Consider the following 15,604-nt stretch of genomic DNA (forward strand, 5'->3'; position numbering starts at 1 on the left):
TAGACTGGGTGCTTGGGCACAACTCAGCACCCTCCCATGGCCTCACTGGGCTGGGTAGGGGTGAGTGCTCATGGCACCGTCCTGCCGCCTTGCTGAGGCTGGAGATCTTGGGTGACTGCAATAATACCGGCTCCCTGGCAGGCGTAAGCAAGCAGGAACAATCACGGCATTCTCTGCCTCCCTTGCCAAAGCTGATGAGTGCAGGTGGCAGTTGTGACGCTCCCCTACACCCTGGCTGGGGCTGGCAAGCCCTAGTGGTCATGGCATTCTCCCACCCTCAACTCGGGCCAAAGCATGCATGCAGACAGGGTACTCTCCTGCTGCACTGCTGAAGCCCACGGGCATCTTCCCACTGCCTTTCTGAAGCTGGCAGGGTACCCCACCCCTACAATCTCTAGCTGATCTTCTAAAGCCAGCAGACATGCAGAAACCACACAGGAGATACCCCCTATCTGCCTGGCCCTGGTGGCCAAGGGGGCTGGTGTTCCTGAACTCCAGGGGACTAGGACAATCAGAAAGACAATTCTTAGCAAGCCAACACCCACAGGACACTGCACAGACAGCAGACGGCAACACACTTATGGTCTTCCTGTGAAAAAAGGCCTATTTACTTATCCTGAAGCCTCAGCCTGCAGGATAACCTTCAGGTTTCCAACACATCCGGAGGCTGTGCAGGCATTCCCAGGGAACATAAGCAAAGAGATACCATCCTTGTGCACCCCACTGGCCTCACTACAGCTTGATGAGAACTTCCAATAAGATTGTACACTCTCTCAGGGCCCCAATTTTTGCAACTGTTACCCAAGGGACGCCTCCAGATCTCCTGGTCTGGAGGCCAGCAGGGTTTACAAGTGCAGTCCCACAGGACTGTATATATTTGCATAATTTAAAAACTGCTGCCTAAGGGTCTGGCTTCTACTCAGCCTGAAACGAGGTGATAAATGAGATTTGTCCCCTTGGAGCAGTGACAGATCCTGGCACACCCTCAACAATAGGGACATATCAAGAATAAATCAGGCAACTTAGACAATCACAAAGGTTTGAGAGACAACTAAGAGCTATGGCAAGGTCAAACAAGAAGGATCATTACCTACACAAGGCCACTCCTTCATGCCTGAGAGGTAGCTATTTCACCTAATACCCAAAAACTAACGGAGAGTCAAGCAAAGTAAGACAGACAAATATGTTCCAAACAAGAGAACACACACACACACACACACACACACACACACACACACACACACACCTCAGAAGAAGACCTTAATGATATGGAGATAAGTAATCTCCCTAATAAAGAAATCAGAGTAATGGTCATAAAGATGCTCACCAAACTTGGGAGAAGAATGCATGAACCCAGTGAGAATTTCAACAAAGATAAGAAAATAGAGGAAAGTACCAACCAAAAGTTACAGAGCTGAAGAATACAATAACTGAACTGAAATATACAGTAGAGGAATTCAGAGCAGACTGGATGAAGCAAAAGAATGGATCAGTGAACTGGAAGACAAAGCATTGGAAATCACTCAGAGCAGCAAGAAGAAAAAAGAATTTTAAAAGATGAAGATATGGGGTACCTGGGCAGCTCAGTCAGTTAAGCATCCAACTCTGGCTCATGGCATGATCTTGCGCTTGGTGGGTTCAAGCCCCACATGAGGCTCTGTGACATTGACAAGCTCAGAGCTGGAGCCTACTTTGGATTCTATGTCTCTATCTCTCTGGCCCTCCCCCGCTTGTGCTCTCTCTCAAAAATAAACAAACATTATAAAATGGTTTTTTTAGATAAAAAAATAAAAAATGAAGATAACTTAAGAGATCTGTAGGACAATATTAAATGGAATAACATTCACATCATAGGGGTCCTAGAAGGAGAAGAGACAGAGAAAGGTGTGGAAAACTTAATTCAAGAAATAATGGCCGAAAACGTCCCTAACCTGAGGACAGAAATAGAAAACCAAGCCCAATAAGCACAGAGAATTCTAAATAAAATATACCCAAAGAGAGCCACACCAAGACACATTATAATTAAAATGTCAAAAGTCAAAGAAAAAAAGAGAACCTTTAAAGCAGCAAGAGAAGACCAACTTGTTACATACAAGGGAAACCTCATAAAATTATCAGCAATTTTTCAGCAGAAATTCTGCAGGCCAGAAGAGGGTGGCATGACATATTCAAAATGCTGAAAGGAAAAAACTTCTGACCAAGAATACTCTACCTGGTAAGGTTATCATTCAGAATTGAAGGAGAGAGAGTTTCCCAGATAAGCAAAAGCTAAGGGAGTTCATCACACTAAGCCAGCCTTACAAGAAATATTAAAGGGACTTCTTAAAGCTGAAAAAAATGTCACTAATTAACAACGAGAAACCATACAAAAGTAAAAAATCTCATCAGAAAAGGTTAAGTATATATTAAAAGTAGTGGATTAATCACTTACAAAGCTAGTATAAAAGTTGAAAGACAAAATAAAATTAAAATTGCAATAATTAGTTAATAAATGCATAAAATAAAGTAAAATGTGACATCAAAAACAAAATGTGAGCTGGCAGGGCGTAAAAGTGCAGAGTTTTGGAATGTGTTCACATTTAAGTTGCTATCAATCCAAATAGACTGTCATGTACATGGGACAGTATATGTGCACCTAATGGTGACCACAAAGCAAAAACTTATAGTAAATACACAAGAGAAAATGAGAAACGAATGTAACACTAAAGAAAGAAATCATACCACAAGGGAAGAGAAAAAGAGAAGAAAGGAACAGAGAGGAACTACAAAACAGCCAGAAAACAGTGAACAAAATAGCAAGAAGTACATACTTGTCTTTAATTATTCTAAATGTAAATGAACTAAATTCTCCAATAAAAAGACATAGAGGGGTTGAATGCATTTTAAAAAACAAGTCTCTTCTGTATACTGCCTACAAGAGACTTACTTTAGGATACACACCGACTGAAAATGAAGGGATGGAAAAAGATATTCCATGCAAACAGAAACGAAAAGAAAGGTGGTGTAGCTATACTCATATCACACAAAATAGATGTTAAAACAAAGACTGTAATAGAAGACAAAGAGGACCACTACATAATGATAATAGGTTCAAGCAAGCAAGAAGATACAACATTTATGTATACTCATGTACCCAACATAGAAGCACCAAAATATTTAAAGCAAATATTAACAGGGGCCACTGCTCAGTCAGGAAAGCATCTGACTTCAGCTCAGGTCATGATCTCACGCTTTTTAAGTTCAAGTCCCGCGTCGGGCTCTGTGCTGACAGCTCAGAGCCTGGAGTCTGCTTCGGATTTTGTGTCCCCTTCCCTCTTCACCCCTCCCCTGCTTGCACTCTGTTTCTCTCTCTCTCTCCCAAAAATAAACGTTAAAAAATAATAAATAAAATAAAGTAAAATGTTAAAGCAAATATTAACAGACCTAAAGAGGGAAGTTGACAGCAATATAATAATAGTAGAGGGTTTTTAACACCCCACTTACATCAATAAATACATCATCTAGACAGAAAATCAGTAAGCATATCAGCTTTGAACAGCACATTATCAGACCAGGTGGACTTAACAGATATATACAGAACATTCCACTCAAAAGCAGCAAAATATACATTCTTCTCAAGTGCACATGGAACATTCTCCAGACAGCTCACATGTTAGGCCATGAAACAAGTCTCAATAAATTCAAGAAAACTTAAATGATATCAAGCATCTTTCCCAATCACAATGGTATGAAACTAGAAATCATCTACAAGAAGAAAACTTACTTTAAAAAAAACACAAATACGTGGAGATTAAACAACTGGGACAACAAAGAAATCAAAAGAGAAATTAAAAAAATACCTAGAGGAAAATGAACAGAAATACAACATACCAAAATCTATGGGATGCAGCAAAAGTGGTCCTGAGAGGGAAATTCGTAACAATGCAGGCTTACCTCTAGAAACAAGAGAAATATCAAATAAATAACCTAACTTTATGTCTAAAGGAACTAGAAAAAGAAGAACCAAAGAAGCCCAATATTAGTGCAAGGAAAGGAATAATAAAGATCACGAGTGGAAATTAATAAAGACTAAAAGGAAATAAAGAGAACAGGGGGGAAAAAATCAATGAAGCTAAGAACCTTGAGAAGATAAACAAAATTCTTTAACAAACAAAATTGACAAGGCTTTAGCTAGACTCACCAGGCAAAAAAGGAAAAATCAACAAAATCAGAAATAAAAGAGAAGTTGCAACTAACTGATACCACAGAAATACAAAGGATTATGACACTACTGTGAATAAATACATGCCAACAAATTGGACAACCTAGAAGAAATGGATAAATTCTTAGAAATATTTGATCTTCAAGAATGAATCAGGAAGAAATAGAAAATCAGAAAAGACTGATTACTAGTAAGGAGACTGAATCAGTAATCAAAATCCTCCCAACAAATAAAAGTCCAGTACCAGACGGTTTCTCCGAATTTTACCAAACATTCAAAGAAACATTGAAGAGGAGGGAATGATTTCAAATTCATTTTATGAAGCCAACATTCCTCTGATACCAAAACCACATAGCACCACCATAAAAAAAAAAAAAAATTACAGGCCAATATGCCTGATGAACACAGATGCAAAAATCTTCAATAAAATATTAGCAAACAAAATTGAACAATGCATTAAATGGATCACACCCATTCACACACACACCGTCATATACCATCAACAATACATTAAAGGGATCACCACCAACAAATGAGATTTATTTCAGGGGAGCAAGTCTTGTTCAACATCCATGAATTGATCAGTGTCATACGCCACATTAACAAAATGCAAGATAAAAATCATATGATCATCTCAATAAATGCATAAAAAGCATTTGGCAAAATTCAACATCTATTTACGATAAGAACTCTCATCAAAGTGGGTACTGAAGAAACATACCCCAACAAGAACCATATATGACAAACCACAGCTAATATCATGTTCAATAAGAAAGAAATAAGACAAATGATAAGAAATAAGATAAGAAAGATAAGAAATAAGACAAATACCCACTCTCCCCACTTTTACTCAACATAGTATGGGGGTTCTAGCCACAATAATTAGGCAAGAAAAATAAATAAAACGCAACCAAATTGGAAAAGAAGAGATACAACTTTCACTATCTGCAGATGACTAATGCTAGAGATAGAAAACCCTAAAGATTCCACCAAAAAAAAGTGTTAGAAAAAATGAATTCAGTAAAGCTACAGAATACAAAATTAACATACAAAAATCTGTTGCATTTCTATGCAGTAATAACAAATCATTAGAAACAGAAATCAAGAAAACAATCCCATTTACAATTGCATCAGTAAGAATACGATACCTAGATGGTACACCTGGGTGGCTCAGTCGGTTAAGCATCTGACTTCAGCTCAGGTCATGATCTCAAGGTTCAAGAGTTCGAGCCCCGTGTTGGGCTCTGTGCTGACAGCTTGAGCCTGGAGACTGTTTCAGATTCTGTGTCTCCCTCTCTCTGCCGCTCTCTCTCTCAAAAATAAGTAAACATTAAAAAAAAAATTAAAAAAAAAAAAGAATACAATACCTAGGAATAAACCAAGGAGACAAAAGACCTGTATACTGAAAACTATAAGACACTGACGTCAGAAATGGAAGAAGACACAAATAAATGGAAAGATACTCCATGTTCATGGATTGGAAGAATTAACATTGTTAAAATCTCCATACCACTCAAAGCAATCTACAGATTCAGTGTAATCCCTATCAAAATTCCAATGGCACTTTTCACAATACTAGAACAAATAATTCTAAAATTTATATGGAATTGCAAAAGACCCCAAAGACCCTAAATCATCAGAGCAATCTTGAGAAGCAAGAACAAAGTCAGAAGTACCATACTCCCAGATTTCAACCTATACTACAAAACTACAGCAATCAAAACAGTATGGTACTGGCATAAAAACAGCTACATAGATAAATGCAAGAGAACAGAGCCCAGCAATAAACCCATGCACATGTGGTCAATTAATTTACAAAAAAAGGCAAGAATACAAAATGGTGCTGGGAAAACTCAACAGCTACAGGCAAAAGAATGGAACTGGACCTCCATCTTACACCATATACAAAAGTCAACTCAAAATGAATAAGACACTTGAATGTAAGACATAAAACTACAAAGTTCCTAGAAGAAAACAGAGGTGTTAAGCTCTATGAAGTTGGTCTTAGTGATGTTTTTTTGGATCTGACTTCAAAGGCAAGGGTAACAAAAGCAAAAATAAACAAATGGGACTACATGAAACTAAAAAGCTTCTGTACAGCAAAGAAAACCATCGACAAAATGGAAAGGCAACACGCTGAACAGGAGAAGATACTGGTAAATCATATATTCAATAGGGAGTTAATATTCAAAACATACAAAGAACTCATACTACTCAATTACAAAAGAGCCCAAACAATCTGATTTAAAAATGGGTAGAAAATCTGCACAGACCTTTTTCTAAAGAAAATATAGAGTGCAAGGGCACCTGGGTGGTTCAGTCAGTTGAGTGTCTGACTCCTGATTTTGGCTCAGGTCATGATCCCAGGGTCGTGAGACTGAGCCCTGCATCAGGCTCTGCACTGTGTGGAGGCCGCTTAAGAGTCTCAATCTCTTTCTCCCTCTCTGCCCTTCTTCTCCCCACCCCTGACCCTGCTTGCACTCTCTCCGAAAAAGAAAGAAGAGGGGTGCCTGGGTGGTTCAGTAGGTTAAGCGTCCGACTTTGGCTCAGGTCATGATCTCATGGTTTGTGAGTTAGAGCCCTGCATTGGGCTCTGTGCTGACAGCTCAGAGCCTGGAGCCTACTTTGGATTCTGTGTCTCTTTCTCTCTCTGCCCCTCCCCCACTTATGCTCTGTCTCTCTCTGTCTCTCAAAAATAAATAAATGTAAAAAGAAAAAAAAATTTTTAAAGAAAGAAGAAAACATACAGATGGCCAAAAGGCACATGAAAAGATGGTCAAGATCACTGATAATGATGGAAATACAAATCAAAATCACAACGAGGTATCCCCTTAAACCTGTCAGAATAGCTGTTACCAAAAAGAGAAGAAATAACAAGTATTGGCGAGGATGTGGAGAAAAGGGAACCCTTGTGCACTGTCGGTGGGGATGTAAATTGGTGCAGCCAATCAGGAAAACAGTGTGGAGGTCCCTCAAAAAATTAAAAATTGAACTACCCTATGATCCAGCAATTTCACTTCTGGGTATCTAGCCAAGCTTGAGGGTACCATGCTAAATGAAACCAATCAGACAGAAAAAGGCAAATAACATTTGCTTTCACTTACACGTGGAATCTAAAATACAAAGCAACCGAACAAAAGTCCAACTCATAGATACAGAGAACAGACTGGTGGTCGCCCGAGGAGAGGAGGCGTGGGGGAGGTGAAATGGGTGAAAGGGATGAAGAAGTACAAACTTCTAGTTATGAAATAAGTCACTGGGATATAATGGACAGCCTGGGGAACACAGTCAACAATAGTGTATTAACTTTGTATGGAGACAGATGGTAACTACCTTTACTGAGGTGATAATTCTACAATACATACAAAGACTGGACCACTATTCTGTACAAAACGAATGTATTTGTGTCAATTATACTTCAGTTTAAAAAAAAAGAGAAGGGCGCCTGGGTGACTCAGTCGGTTGAGCGTCCGACTTCAGCTCAGGTCATGATCTCACAGCTCGTGAGTTTGAGCCCCGCGTCGGGCTCTGTGCTGATAGCTTGGAGCCTGGAGCCTGCTTCGGATTCTGTGTCTCCCTCTCTCTCTGCCCCTAACCCACTCGCATTCTGTCTCTGTCTCTCTCACAAATAAATGAAACATTAAAAAAATTTTTTTTTAATAAAAAAAAAAAAAAAGATGATTTGCTCTGAAGCCATATTCGCACAGCCCTCCTGGCTAGGTGAGAAGGCCATCTACAGCAAAGAGAGCCAGGCAGGCACCTGGACCAGACAGGTGAATTGAACCTCACCTGGCATCACGAGCCACTGGATCCAGCCACACCACCTCAATCACTCCACTCACACGTACACGCACGTGTACATACTTCTTCCCCCGCACATTTCAGTATCTTGCAATTTTACTCACCCCCACTCATATCCCTTCAGCGAATTTCTATCACTGGCAACACAGGGCCTTGGAATCCTACATGACCATTCAGCCCTGAACCCATTCGTCACCAGAGTTCACAAAGGACATATGCAATCTCTTTTTTATATTTACTTTTAGTGATGACCAGACAATTGTGAAGATCCCTAAGAGAACTTTCAGAAGGAAATGTTGTGGGGGAGACCCTTAAGAGGCAGCGTAGCCCAGGGGTGCCTGGGTGGCTCAGTCGGTTGACAGTCCGACTTTGGCTCAGGTCATGATCTCACAGTTCGTGAGTTCAAGCCCCGCGTTGGGCTCTGTGCTGACAGCTCGGAGCCTGGAGCCTGCTTTGGATTCTGTGTCTTCCTCTCTCTCTGCCCCATCCCCACTCATGCTCTGTCTCTGTCTTAAAAATAAATAAAACATTATAAAAAAAAAAAAAGAGGCAGTGCAGCCCGGTGCTTAACCTCCTTGGGGCCAAGTTTCGTCATCCGTGAAATGGAGACAGCAATAACCACCCCCCCCCCCACACACCCATACTGTGTAAGGAGTCACTGAGTTGTGTACCCTCACCGCAGTGCCCTGCGGTGGTAAGGAGCTAACCTCATCACAACCTTCCACGCTGCTTTCTTGGCAAGGTTTACAAAGGAATTCCCTAATGTACAAATCTTGTCAATTCCTGTCAGTGGTCAAGAACTTGACCAGGGTTAGCAAGCTGCCCACAGTGCCCTCAGGCAGGAGCCTACATCCCTTATAAGGTCTCTCTCCCGTCTCTCTCCCTCTTCTTAGTGATTGGAGCTTTGGCACCCGACCCAGCCCCTAGTCTCCGCTCTGTAATCCGTTTCCCACGTGGTTGCCCAAATCATCTTTTTAACCCACAAATCATGCATCCGTTCACTAGTCAAGGTCTGTGATGGCTCCTTACCACCTCCAGGATACAATCGATCTTTCCCAACGGCCCCCCCATGTGATTCCCCCAGTTCACGCCACCATCCCTCTCACCTGAATTATTGCAAGAGCCTCCCAGCTGGCCTCTGGCTTCCACTCGTGCCCTGTACTCCCAACCCAGCAGTTGAGGCACTATTTTAAACACTTAGGCTGGATTAGGTCATCACCCTGCTGCAAACTTGCCGATGGCTCCCCATCTCAGGTCAAAGCCCAAACCCACAGAGGCCTCACAGACTAGCATCTGAGGCCTCACAGGACCTAGCGCTGCTTCTCGAACCTCCTGCTCCTCTCCCACGCACTCCCTGGATGGTAGCCAGCCAAGCCTTCCCCCTAACATTCCTGGAACAAACCAGATCTTCTCCAACCTCCGTGCTCTTCCGCGGGCCCGGAGTTCAGAGCACACTCCACCTCGAAGCCTCCTTCACCGGATTCAGATCTTTATTCCCGGGTCAGCCTCTTGTGCACACACCCACACCCCCCATTCTTACTCCTGCCAGATTTTCTTATCACTCGTCGCTAATAGACTCTATGTGTATTTGTATATTTTTACTATCATTGATTGTCTGTCTCTTCCCACTAGAATGTGAGTTTCTACAAGAGCAGTGATGGTTATCTGCTTTGTTGATAACCAAACAACAGAGCCTAGAACAGGGCCTGGTACCTAGCAGTTTGTTCAATAAACATTTGCTTAATGAGTGAATGAATAAAAGACTTACGAGGTCATTGGCAGGCTGGCCACTCCGGGTGGCTTTGTCTCCTGCCACTTTTCCACCCTCTAAAGTTCAGCCTCCGACAAAACAGAGGACCCTTCATTTCCTGGAAATGCCATGCTTTCTGAGGCCTCACGTCCCCTGCTTCTGTATCTCCTTCACCTGGAATGCCTCCCAGCAATCTCCTCATCCTCTTAGAAGACACTGTCCCAGAAGCACCTCCTCTGTGAAGCCTTCCCCCTCTCTCCTGGGATCACTTGGGCACTCCTGCCTCCATGTTCCAGCTCAACCTGCAAAAATACCTTCAGTGCTGGCTACGTTAGCGTGCCACTGGGAAAAGTAAAGCAGGTATGAACAGATGCTCGAAAGATCAAATTCTAATCTAAAAAGATATAAACCCAGCCAGCATCTTGCATGCAGAACAGAGATGTTCCCTCATCCGTACAAACCAAGATGTTAAATTTTGGTAACAGAATTTCAACTTGCTCTGAGCAGTCTGGTATTTAGCACAGATTTCCTTTAATATTGTTAAATAACAGCTAATAATATTTTTAAATATAGTTTGTAAAAATTAAAGCATATGGCCCTTTTCAAATCAAAAAGAGTGTCTGCAGAGCCACCCACCGCCAATTTTTGTCAAAACCTCTTGTAACAGTTGATAACTGACGGAAAAAGAATAATTTTCTCCTTTGGTTTTCCAAATTCTACCAGTATTTCAAACTAAGAGCCCCAGACACTTAATGGCAACTGAAACGTATTAATTTAGCTCTCCACAAAGAGGTCTTTACAAAGGAACGATTTTAACCTGTGCTTTCATTTGTTTTTAGGGTTCAGTGTAAGAACCCCTCATACGAAAAGCATTTCTTCATCAGCCTTAAAAGCACCATTGAGGACACTACTGTGTTGTTCAGTGACTCAAGCGTCCGTATGTTAAAATTCCCTCGAAATGCAGTACCAGAAAAAAATACCTGTTGATGGACCATTGTACATTCTTTCCCCAGAAAACAAGAAGTACGCAGGCATTCCTTGCGTTCAAGCCAGTTGGCACAGCCAAGAGTGCCTTTGTTATTCAAGACAAAATAAGGGCACAGCAACTTCACATCTGTGTAGCGGTATGAAAGCTTCTGTGCCAAAGCATTAGCACTCCCAGTTACTAAGTGGCCCAGCACCACATCCCAAACCCTTACAGGTAAGTCTCAGAAGCTTCTACTGTCTCCTAACTCCTGTTCTAAATAAATTTTGCGGGGCGCCTGGGAGACTCAGTCGGTTAAGCATCTGACTCTCGGTTTCAGCTCAGGTCAAGGTCTCGTGGTTTCGTGAGGTCAAGCCTTGCGTTGGGATTCTTTCTCTGCCTCTCTCTCTGCCTCTCTCCCACTTGCACTCTGTCTCTCTCAAAATAAATAAACTTTAAACAAATAATTTGCCTAAGCCTACAAAACAACCTCGAAGAAAAAATACCTAATGTAATTGTTACTGCTAACTTCATCTCTCTTTTCTCTCTCCCAACTTCCAACTCCTGTTTCCCCCAACATATACAAAATTCATGTGTCCGTCCGTACCTTAGCTTCAAGTCAGTACTAAATATGGTCAACTATGGAAACCATACACAGTTTAAACTTCTAATAATAATCTGTTCTTTATCTCCATACCTTTCTCTATATGTCCCTACTGCCCTTGTCCTTTTTTTGTTTTTTTTTTTTTACCTTCATCTTAAGGTTTTTATTGCATGTATACATGGATGTCTTTGTAAATTGCCTCCAATGCTTTTTTGGAAGGAGGGGAGGGAAGTAGGGTATACATTTCTAAAGACCAATAATTAAGATTTCCTCTTTAGGGAGATTTTCCCTTTCTGCTATGAAGGAGAATAGCTTGTATCAGATCAACTCCAGCCTCGCAAACAACTACAAAAGATGGCTAAAATACAAGAAACAGCTAACTGAATGCATTGTCAGTAATCAAGGTATGAAGGATCAGGGGACCAAGATCCCAGAAACACACCAAGGTGGGCCCCACAATGTCTACTGCTTTTTCTCTTGAGACATTTGCCAATTTTTTTTAATGTTTATTTTTGAGAGAGAGAGAGAGAGAGAGAGAGAGAGAGCGAGCGAGCATGAGTGGGGTAGGGGCAGAGAGAAAGGGAGACACAGAATCCAAAGCAGGCTCCTGGCTCTCAGCTGTCAGCACAGAGCCCGATGCAGGGCCTGAACTCACAAACCATGAGCTCATGACCTGAGCGGAGGTCAGACGCTTAACCGACTGAGCCACCCACACACCCCAAGACATTTGCCAATTTTTAAGCGACGTAGGTGCTTCCCAGTGCCTCACAGGGCCAAGACGACAACTGAAGTTCAAACCCCTTTAGGAAGTCATAGCTGGAGAAGTCAGGATCCCAGAGAAAAAGGCAACAACAGAGAAGCCAGCCTGACCTGCTGCACTGATTTTTCCTCAAGGCGAACTGACATGAAAGCTACACTCAGGGGGACAGGGCTGGGTAAGTGGCTGAGAAGCTAAGAAGAAAGTAAACAGTAGGAGGCTAAAAGGTTAAGCAAAGTTTTCAACCATCTCACAGTACTGGGGAGACGAAAATTGGAATTCTGAGTTCACAAAGGAAGGTAGACTGTAGTAAACACCCCAGGCGTTTGGGGACAGCCCTGAAGGGCCATGCCCTCGGAGTGAGAGCAAAGCTCAAAGAATCAGCTGTCGACGACACTGAGATCCAGTCTCAAAACATCTCTCAGTCCCTCACGGGATCGTGGTGAGCTCTTATTCTGCTGGACTGCTAGAAAAACAAGCACATCTTCTTAGGAAAAAGAGAACATCGTGCAGAGGTGCAGAGTCTCTGTGGCTTTTCAGTATTCAATTGAAACTTATCTGACGTTCCAGATGATAGGACCAAATGACTGAATTACAAAAGAGGAAGAAAAAAAAAAAAAAAGAAAAACAGACAAGAGAAATAGATCCACAGGGATCCAGATACTGCTGTTATCAACATGGACTTGAAAATAACTATGGTTAATTTACTACAGAAATAGACAACAGAATTTGACCCCTTAACTGAAATCTATTAAAATAATCAAATTGAAATATTAGAACTAAAAAACAAAATAAAAAACACATATTTGAAATTAAGAGCTCAATAAACAGGGGTGCCTGGGAGGCTCAGTCAGTTGAGTGTCTGACTTCGGCTCAGGTCATGATCTCATGGCTTGTGGGTTCAAGCCCCGCATCGGGCTCTGTGCTGATAGCTCAGAGCCTGGAGCCTGCTTCGGATTCTGGGTCTCCCTCCCTCTCTGCCTCTCCCCGTCTCGCGTTCTGTCTCTGTCTGTCTCTCTCTCAAAAATAAACATTAAAAAAATTTTTTTAAAAGAGCTCAATAGCTCTTTGGTCTCGGTTGCGGAAACAAGATGACGAAGGGGACGTCATCGTTTGGAAAGTGTCGCAATAAGACGCACACGTTGTGCCGCCGCTGTGGCTCGAAGGCCTGCCACCTTCAGAAGTCGACCTGTGGCAAATGTGGCTATCCTGCCACGTGGAAGAGAAAGTATAACTGCAGTGCCAAGGCTAAAAGAAGAAATACCACTGGGACCGGTCGAATGAGGCACCTAAAAATTGTATACCGCAGATTCAGGCATGGATTCCGTGAAGGAACAACGCCTAAACCCAAGAGGGGAGCTGTTGCAGCATCCAGTTCATCTTAGGGATTTCAACGATTAGTCACACAATAAATGTTCTGGTTTAAAAAAATAAATAAAAAAATAAAAATAAATAAAAAAGCTCAATAAACAGGTTTAATAGTAGACTAGAAGGAACAGGAAAAAAGTCAATATAAGTTATCCAAACTGAAGCCCAGGGTAAAAAAAAAGGATGAAAAATACAGAAAATAGTGTACAAGACACATAAAAAACAGTAAAAAGGTTAAACACAAGTGTAAGAGAGTCCTACAGGAGAAAGAAAGAATGTGGTAGAAGTAGGCAAAATTAACTTTTGAAGAGATAGTGGCCAAGATGTTAAATTGACAGAAGACATCATGTCCCAGATTCAAGAAGTGCTACAAATCCTGCGCAGGAGGAATACAGAGAAAACCACACCTAGGAACATCGTGGTAAAACTCTCTAAAGGCAGAGAAGGGAGCATGAATACAACCGACAGCTGACTTTTAACAGACACTGCTCGTAAGACAATGGGATGACATCTTTAAAGTAATGACAGAGTTGGGAATGCAAGCCGGTGCAGCCACTCTGGAAAACAGTATGGAGGTTCCTCAAAAACCGAAAAATAGAACTACCCTACGATCCAGCAATTGCACTACTAGGCATTTGTCCATGGGATACGGGTGTGCTGTTTTGAAGGGACACATGCACCCCCATGTCTATAGCAGCACTATCGACAATAGCCAAAGTATGGAAAGAGCCCAAAGGTCCATCGATGGATGAATGGATAAAGAAGATGTGGTATATGGTATATATGCACAATGGAATATTACTCGGCAATCAAAAAGAATGAAATCTTGCCATTTGCAATTATGTGGGTGGAACTGGAGGGTATTATGCTAAGTGAAATTCGTCAGTCAGAGAAAGACAAAAATCCTATGACTTCACTCATAGGAGGACCTCAACAGACAAAACAGATGAACATGAGGGAACGGAAACAAAAATAATATAAAAACAGGGAGGGGGACAAAACATAAGAGACTCATAAATATGGAGAATAAACAGAGGGTTGCTGGAGGGGATGTGGGAGGCGGGATGGGCTAAATGGGTAATGGGCACTAAGGAATCTACTCCTGAAATCATTGTTGCACTTTATGCTAACTAGTTTGGATGTAAATTTAAAACAATAAAAAATAAAATTAAAGTAATGACAGAGAATAACTGCCGACCTACAACTGTGTACAGAAAAAAATTTCCTTAAAAGGCAGACAGAATAAATATGCTTCAACCAACTCTCAACAAGCAAAAGAGAATTAATTGAAAAAATACTAAAGAAATACCAAAAGAAATACTAAAGGGAGTTCTTCAAACGGAAGGAAAATGATCCCAGATGGAATCATGGATGTAAGAAGGCATAAAGAGCAACAGAAAGGATAACTCTGTGGCAAATCTACTGGATGCTGACTATACAGTCCAATATTAGTAATGTCTTCTAGAATTTAACATATATGCATAATCAAAATATATGACATCAACAGCACAAAAGCGAGGTGGAGCTTCGATGTTCTAAGGTCTTGCATGATCCTGGAAGTGATAAAAAGGACCACCGGTAGACACTAATAGGTCAACGATGTATGTTCCAACCTCTAAAATAACCACCAAAATGGCAGAATGAATAACAAACAAACTAATGGAGGGAGGGGAATAATGAAAAAATATCTGGTTAATCAAAGAAGCCATCATTTCAGCTAACTTCATAGAAGCACTTCTCATTTATTCTGTAATCTATTCACTTTGATTCATCAGCAAATAGCTGCCAACAATAAGTTGGGTATAATCCGCTGTGTGTCTCTTATACCATGCACCGAGCTGGGTGCAATTCAAAACTTCCCTTAATGAATCCCCAGAACAGAACCATAAGGTAGACACTAACTCCCCTATCAGAGAACTGATGAAACTGAGGACGGAAGCTGAGACAACAGATGCAAAGAAGTTAAACAACTTGCAGAAGGCCATCACAGCTATTAAAGGAGGGACTCCCACCCAGATTCATCTGGCCTATGTGCTGCCCTGTCCAAAGATGGGCCGGAATGGTTTGCTTTCGACTGCATTGTTGATATCACCACCTTCAGTTGGTTTTGTCCTTCCTCCTAGTAGGAAGAAGAAACCGCTCGAAATTCCATATGGAAT

The 15,604-nt window shown here is 41.6% G+C and overlaps 2 protein-coding genes across 2 annotated transcripts in view; one reads left to right on the top strand and one right to left on the bottom strand.

The window, feature by feature from the left end:
- PTGFRN (prostaglandin F2 receptor inhibitor) overlaps positions 1-15,604 on the bottom strand; it is an 87,570-nt gene that overhangs the window by 49,555 nt on the left and 22,411 nt on the right. The window lies entirely within an intron of this gene.
- LOC125172542 (60S ribosomal protein L37-like) lies at positions 13,148-15,275 on the top strand. Its single transcript, XM_047870773.1, has 2 exons — positions 13,148-13,482; positions 15,261-15,275. Exon 1 carries the CDS (start codon positions 13,169-13,171, stop codon positions 13,460-13,462), a length of 294 nt encoding a protein of 97 aa, XP_047726729.1. The 5' UTR covers positions 13,148-13,168; the 3' UTR covers positions 13,463-13,482; positions 15,261-15,275.

This window comes from Prionailurus viverrinus, chromosome C1 (genome assembly GCF_022837055.1).
Source record: "Prionailurus viverrinus isolate Anna chromosome C1, UM_Priviv_1.0, whole genome shotgun sequence".
NCBI lineage: Eukaryota > Metazoa > Chordata > Mammalia > Carnivora > Felidae > Prionailurus > Prionailurus viverrinus.